We start from the raw sequence: 8150 nt of genomic DNA, 5'->3' as shown, positions 1-8150 counted from the left end.
AAACTCTAGTATTCTTGGGTCATGGATGTTAGATAATTATGTTATTTGAAGCTTAGATTGAAGATATTGAATTTATCATTATGGGTTGTTTATTTGACTTTGCTGTTAATTATTTTACTGCGTAGCTAACAGTAAAATACTATTTACGAATCTTGAGTTAAACTTGAAAAAGGAAATTCTTGATTGCATATAGAATCAAATAGAGCAAGATCCGAATCCTGGGCATCGGGTGAAAGATTCGCAATTAAGATAGAACTATACTTAATTGCCTTGCTTGGTTGAAAAATAGGAGTTGCAAATGCATTCTTGCTAATATTAATACCATAGACATATAAGTATTAGTTTAACTTGAATAGATGCATAAGAACTCGAAAGATTCTTATGAATATTATTAACCCTATAATCAATAACCCGGATAATTCAATAAATCCATTTTAAGCTAAAATAGTAGCATAATTTCTAGCAAGTCCATGACCCGGGAATATATTTACCCAAATTGTTATCAAAATATTGTGTAATTGGTGTAGTAATTTTGTATTGAATTATTGTTTAATTACTAAGTAAATTGTAAATTGGTTCTTTATATATTTTGTGATAATTTAGCTTGAATTGATAATTGTTTGAGTCTACATCAGTCGATAAGTTGATCACAATTCTTCGTGGGAACGATACTTTACTTACTACTATATTACTTGTCGATCGCGTACACTTGCGTGAGTTTTTGGTCGCAACACCCATCCCGTAGCCTACATTACAACCAAATAAAGTCCTAATTGATCCAAGATTGAATGAGCTCGATCAGTGGAGTAGTACACTACGGGCAAGCTTATGGTGCATTTTTTGTGGCATATGAATGTTATTTCTGAGAGTGAGTGAATTCTTTCTATCTTGAGTTCCTAAGTGTTCTTAAATTTTATTGTGTGGAACTACTCTCTTTTGTTGTGTGAGGACACTTGATTCATGAAGGAAAGGTAATGTCAGTGACCTCTATGTTAGAGTAAGTAGGTGAGTTGTTAATAATGCGTGGTACTTGTGAATCAAATCTTGAGGTGAAGATGTTACGCTTTTGTGCTTAGTCTATTTTAAATACTTTTGGTGTGATGAGTTAGGAGAATTGTTTAAAAAGGCCGTGTCTATAAAAAAAAGTGTAGTTTGATTGCTCGAGGACGAGCAATGGTTTAAGTGTGGGGTGTTGACGATAAGCTATAATTACGTATTTTAGTCGATTATTATACTCTAATTTACTGCACTTTAGTTGAGTTTGCGCTTGAATCGCTAGTGTTTTGCACTAACGATATGTTTTATGCCTTGTAGGAGTGATTCTGAGCTATATAGATGTTATGTAATGAATTTAAGTGGTTTGGAACTTTGAAATCTGAGTAAGAGCTCAAGGAATTAAGCCGGGATCGCGTTCGGGGATCAACGGATGATAAAACAACAAAACGAAAACTCGAAGAGGCATATTGCGCACTATCTAGTAAAATAGACATAAAAGTTTTCTCAGAACTCCATTTGGGCTCCATAATATATGGTTGGAAAGATAACTCAAATATCTACAACTTTTATGTTTTACGTTTGTCCAAATTCCAAACGGAACAGGATGAAAAACTGCGGTTTTACCGCGATCGCGGAAGAACCGCGGCAGAGTGCAGACGCAGGCAATTGAAGAATCAGAGGCCATGTTTGGCCGCGGTTTGACCGCGACCGCGGTAGAACAGTGGCAGGAGGCGGAAATTTCAGGGACTAAAGTGCAAAACACGAGATTTTTATCCCAAAACCCTATATTAAACCAAGGAAGCCGGCAAAGAAAAAAATTGGACATATTTTTGACATAGATTTGACCTAAGGAGGAGAGACACAATAGGAGCAAGGCTTGAGAATTCTTCTACAAGTTTTTTTCTTTCCTCTTCCTATTTTTCATTGTTGGTTATGACTTTTAGTATTGTAGTTTTACTTACTATTATGAATAGCTAATTTGTTATCTAGAGTTTTGATAGAACCTTTTGTAGGATAAATTCTTGTTATGTTTTTATATAATTGAACCGTAGTATAATCTCTATTTGTTCAACTACGTTCTTATTGTAGTTAATTGAAGAGCTCTCAATTAGCTGTGCCTATTTAGTATGCATAACTCGGGAGAGAGTGCATATTTAGGTAATTGTTGAACAACACCACTCCCAGAGTATATGAGGGATCAATAACCGAGGGTTTAAAGGCGGGATTAGGGATAACGAAGCCTTGGGTGCGATCTGAAGTGAGCTGTATCAAAAGCCAGCTAGCGTAGCTCGGGAGAGTGCGTCTAGTAAATTGTCGTGATTACTCGGGAGAGATTTACGGTAATAAGAGTGCTCATGATCGGTAGAGAATACTTAGGCGAAATTATAGAAGACATAGCGGGAAGGATTCCGACAATTGGGGAAATCATAACTCTAGACCTCCTTAATCTTGTCTCTAACTCTTAGTATCTTTAGTTGTTAATTTATTATTTTAATTTGTTAATCAATTAGTTAAACACAAGAATCTAAATATGTATAAGTTAGGAACTATTCAAGCTTGTCTTCTTGGTGATAGTGAACAGCTGTAGCTAAGCCTTAGTTCTCTGTGGGATTCGACTCCGGACTTGTAAACCGGATTATATTTGCAACGACCGCGTTGTCCTTTTTATAAGGCATAGTTGGGCGTGGTCAATTTCCAATTCCTCTCCCACTTTTCATGGTAATAATCTTCTTCATCCTGCTAAAAATGTAGACTAGTATTTATTTTACTTTTTCTTGTATGTTTATAGTTCGTGACTTTTGTTTTTGGTTGGATGGTGAGTTGACCCCTTTGATGATTATTAGATTATAGCCTATGGTCATTTGATCACAGAGAACAATGATGATATAATTTTTTGATTAATTTAGTTTATGTTCAAATTTGCGACCTTGTTCTTGTGGTCCTCTCTATTTATCCAGAAAGAGATCAAATTTTGCACAATTTTTGCTCCTTTTTTGGTGTTTGTTAATAGTTCAGTATTTTGAAGTAGGAAAAGGTCTTATTTAGCAGTAGAAACATTATGGTTCAATTCATTAGAATAAAACGTTCTCAACATATATTTGTGTGAATTTGAACATTTGTGAACTTATTCTCTCTTGGTTGCTCTGTTTCAGGCTCTGTATCCATGGTTAATTTCGACGATACCCGAGGAACAAAGACTAAAGAGAGGTCATTCTTCCCTTCACTTGACAAGGAAGAAAATAGCAACGAGGATTATGAAGTATCCTTTCACCAGCCCGAAAAGAAAAGGCGACTATTGCCAAAACAAGTTCAGTTTCTTGAGAAAAGTTTTGAGGTAGAAAACAAGCTTGAACCAGAGAGAAAAATCCAATTGGCTAAAGAAACTGGATTGCAGCCTAGGCAGGTTGCTATTTGGTTTCAAAACCGACGAGCCCGGTACAAGAGTAAACAACTTGAGAAGGATTATGACGTGCTAAAAGCTAGTTCCTATATAAAGCGACACCTTTTTAAATTCAAGGACATAGGGAAAAAGTAGTTTTGCTACCGATGCGCTATAGCTGTTAAAGACGTGGAAGCAATAACCAATAGTTATATTCTTTACAAAATACTAAATCACAAATGAGTGAAACATTTAAACATGTTTATTCCCAAAAATATAAATTTAACAACTGATAAGAACATAAAAGAAAGAATTTACTCTTCCAAATCCAAATGAAAAGGTTCTGCATTTGGAAGATAGCGTTAGATGATCCCTCAAAATAAGCTTCAATTCCCTGCATATATGCAAGATAAAAAGTAGAAGTGATCATTTTAATTTCAAAGATGAGGTAATTAATTATGTGAAGAATTGAAGAATTTTTAAGAGTGATGTAAAACTTCAAGTGACGATTGTTATGGATGTAGACCTTTCATGAAATTATTTCCCATGTCCTCTTGTTCTTGCTCAATATTTCTTGCACATCCCTCAGCAATAGTGCTACAATTATATAACTCAATTGACTCCAAAGTACAGATTTCCCCAAAATCTGATGGAATTTCTTTCAGGTTGATGCAATTTCTCAGAACAAGGCGTTTTAGATTTATGAAGCTTTCGCTGCTAGCTTCCCAATGCCCAAAATCTAGCTCACTAAGTAACAATAACTTTAGGTTTTCCAACTTGTCTTCATCACTTAATCTCCATATGGGATCATTCACTGCATTCCTTTTAAGTTCGAGCTCTTCAAGATTTGGCAACATGACAAGAGTTGATACATCTTCCCAAGCAAAACAGAACTGGCCAGCTAATGCAGATCCAGGTGTTTCCGGTCACGGTAGTTGCTGAATCACAGAGTTCAATCATTCAGAGATTACCGAGGTAGCTATCCTGGCGTTCGCAGACCTTGACTCTCCTTCCCCCCATCCCTCAGTTTATTATTATGTTTCTGTTTTCTTAGACAATGTATCAGAGTTAGTATTGTATAGATGCTCATGTACTCAGTGACATGCTGGTTTTGGAAAAAACTTTTGTATTGAGTTATGACATTCTATCCAGTTTTATGATATTTTTTCTTATTTAAACGTGTTCTAGTATACTTTAAATTTGAAAGTGTTGGTAATGTCTGAGCGGTCAGCTTGCCTAGTACCATGATAGGCGCCATTACGACAGGTTGAGTTTTGGGTCGTGATAGATCCTAAAGACAAAGTATAATTTTCTCGTAAAGGATGTCCAACTGACCACCGCTCGCCGGCCGTAACTTTATCATCCATCTCTTGAGCTAAGATAGTATAGAACAGTTTGTAGGAGTAGCAATCTTGATGAAACAGTATCATCCATCTCTTGAGCTAAGATAACTCCATCCAGTAACATCAATTATTATACGTTAGTTGTGCAATACATGTAGATGTTTTAATTTGTACTAAAACACTTTATTAGAAAACAACCAGCAGAAAGTACAAAATTGATGATCAACTGCAGATTCTAAATTCCCTAATCAACAAATTGGGAAACTAATAATACTGATTTCACTTTCATTACAAATTTCCAACTTTGCCAATCCTCAAGTAAATTGGGAAAGACACAGTTTTCTGACTCTCTGCATCTTCATTCCAAACACTTGTGAATTTTTCAACAACATCATCAGTCAAGAGCTCAACACCCTTTTCTTTTGCAGTTTGATAAGCTGACCATGACTTCAAGTATGTGAAATAAGAATTCAAGTCCATCACTTTCTCAATCTTGAACTCAAATGGTCCATTGTGATCACAACCACTTACAGGCTCAAATGGGAAGTCAATAGTTTTATACTTTTCATCCACTAATTTTCTCGGAGATTCCCAATATGGTCCAGCATCAACTGTGTAAAATTTCTCAAAAATTGGATCCACTGAATTGTTTACTTCTGGCACAGTGTAACACCAGGCTGCTATTACTCCATTTGGTTTCTTGAGTAACCATTTCACTTGTTGATAAAAAGTTGGAAGATCAAACCAATGCATTGCTTGAGCAATTGTTACTAAATCTACACTTGACTCTGTTCCTATTTTGGTTTCGATTTTGGCCATTGACATCTTAGGAGAGGTACATATATATTGAACATTAGGGACCTTTACTGCAAATTCAAGCTGCTTTGGACTTGTGTCTGTGGCTATTACATTCTTGTAGAGCTTAGCTAACTGAAAGAAACAACAATTTAAGAGCATTTAGGACAACAAGTAGTTATGCTGGAACACTAAAGGATGCTTATTTTTGAACTCTTTCTTTAGGATATCATAATTTAACAGGGGAAATATATGCTTCTTATTGTAGTATTATGTGCCTGTAACTGTCTAGAAATGTAAAATGGCTGCTAAAGATTAGGTACTCATAATAAAGAACTCTAACAATCTTGTTTCAGTGAAAAGTTAAAAATGCTAGATTTCTTGTTTTCCCACAAGGCCTATTTGGAAAAAGATAAACAAAGACATTGTGCCATTCTCTAAGAAACAGAGGTCTCTACTCTTTGTTATGCAACTAATTATCAGTTTAGGCAATTCTCTAAATAGACAGGAGCGGAGCTACAACCATGGAAGGGTGGCACCCTTAGCCTATTTAGAAAAAGAGAAAAACCATTGTGTCATTCTCTAAGAAAAAGAGGTCTCTACCTTTTTCTATGCGACTATATATTACAGCGGCAGAGCGACAACCATGGAAGGGTGTCTAGTTGAATAACCTTCGCCCAAAAATTATATTCAGATTATACTATTATATAGGCTTCTCGTGACTGTCTATTAGAAACAACCTTCCTAAATACAGTGTAGAGGTAAGGTCCGCATATTATCTATCCTCACCAAATTTTAGCTGTGGGATTATACTGGGTTTGTTGTTGTTATTATATTATAATATTATATAGGTCATATGCTATTACTTTCTATGTTCATATATATTAAATCTAAAATATCTTTAACGAAATTCCGACTGCAAGGAATTTTAGCAGATTTACACGAGAGTGGGTGTGGGGATGAAGACATGAAAGGAATTAGAGAGACTTACAGATTGAGCAGCCTGGCCACTACCAGTGCCAACATCCCAAACAAGGTCATGACAAGGGGTTTTTGAAGCTATGAAATTGAACAATTCTTCCGGGTAACTTGGCCTGCCCTTTGAGTACTGTTGTGCCTGCTTAATAAACAATTTTGCCATTCTATTTAGTCTCCTCTTTTTTGTCTCTCTCTTATAATGAAGATCTGAAACCATTGCTTCGTTTATAGAGATAAAGCACTTGTAGGAAAAAGATACATGGTGTTCCGTGTTGCTTTTTGCATTTGACTGGTGAAGTAGTATAGGTTTGACCAATACTACTTCATGCGGAGATTAATTAGATGGGTGGAACTTTCCCATATTCAATGTATTCCTTAGAGGATTAGGGAAAGGCATAAGTATTGCTGGCCTATCATGGAAGTTCCAGCAACACACATTTTCTTTATGGAGTTTTATTACCCCTCTAAACTATTTTAAAGTGGAATAAATATTTCTTTAAAGTGTCATAACTATTATAAAATAAAAGCAATGCAGTAAAATGTAAACAAGAAGAGTTAGAGAGAATGGAGAAGTGTTTTCTTCTTTCACTTTGGTGTATTTTCCTATCTATTACAAGGCTTTTATATAGGCATGAAAAGTGAAGAAAATATGTCATGGAATATGTCATTGAACATAGAAAATATGTAATTGAATATGTCATTAACCATTTGAGAGAAAGATCATGGAGGAAGAGTAGACATCCACCATATTTTGATTTTTATCATAACACTCCCCTTGGATGTCCATAAATAATGTATCTCGTTAAAACCTTATTAGAAAAAAAAAAGTACACATATTTAGAAATACGCCTTTTAGTTGCCTCGTTAAAAACCTTGCAGGGAAAACCCAATGGGACAAAACCTTGTAAGGGAAAAAGAGTACAACTGAGAAATCACTTAATGTCTCGAAGACGACGCATTCCAATCTTATATATCAGCTTGTCAAATATTGAGGTTGGTAATGCCTTAGTGAACAGATCAGCCAAATTATTACTTGAACGAACTTGTTGTACATCTATTTCACCATTCTTCTGAAGATCATGAGTGAAAAAGAATTTCGGTGAAATGTGTTTTGTTCTATCTCCTTTGATATATCCTCCTTTCAATTGAGCTATGCATGCAGCATTGTCTTCATACAATATTGTTGGAATATTCTCTTTCGAAGAAAGACCACATGTTTGCTGAATGTGTTGAGTTATAGATCTTAACCAAACGCATTCTCGACTTGCTTCGTGAATGGCTATTATCTCTGCATGATTTGAAGAAATAGCAACCATAGTTTGTTTTGTCGAACGCCATGATATGGCTGTACCTCCACTTGTTAATAAATAGCCTGTCTGAGATCGACCTTTGTGTGGATCAGACAAATATCCTGCATCTGCATAACCAATCAATGATGGCTTGGATTCATTTGAATAAAATAAACCCATATCAATGGTCCCTTGGAGGTATCTGAATATATGTTTAATACCATTCCAGTGTCTTTGTGTTGGCGAAGTACTAAATCTTGCCAATAAGCTTACTGAGAAAGCTATATCTGGTCGGGAATTATTGGCAAGATACATTAATGCCCCAATTGCACTAAGATATGGTACTTCGGCACCAAGAAGCTCTTCATC

At 35.5% G+C, this 8150-nt stretch overlaps 1 protein-coding gene across 1 annotated transcript; it reads right to left on the bottom strand.

Moving 5' to 3' along the window:
- Window positions 1–4786: 4786 nt before the first annotated feature.
- LOC104221612 (uncharacterized) lies at window positions 4787–6864 on the bottom strand. The gene is made up of 2 exons (XM_009772691.2): window positions 6506–6864; window positions 4787–5649 (listed from the first exon to the last, which is right to left on the bottom strand). Exons 1-2 carry the CDS (start codon window positions 6707–6709, stop codon window positions 5008–5010), a joined length of 846 nt encoding a protein of 281 aa, XP_009770993.2. The 5' UTR covers window positions 6710–6864; the 3' UTR covers window positions 4787–5007.
- Window positions 6865–8150: the final 1286 nt, after the last annotated feature.

This window comes from Nicotiana sylvestris, chromosome 4, assembly GCF_000393655.2.
Source record: "Nicotiana sylvestris chromosome 4, ASM39365v2, whole genome shotgun sequence".
Taxonomy (NCBI): domain Eukaryota; kingdom Viridiplantae; phylum Streptophyta; class Magnoliopsida; order Solanales; family Solanaceae; genus Nicotiana; species Nicotiana sylvestris.
Note: the sequence above shows the minus strand (reverse complement) of the source record. Positions and strands in the feature narration are given on the sequence as shown.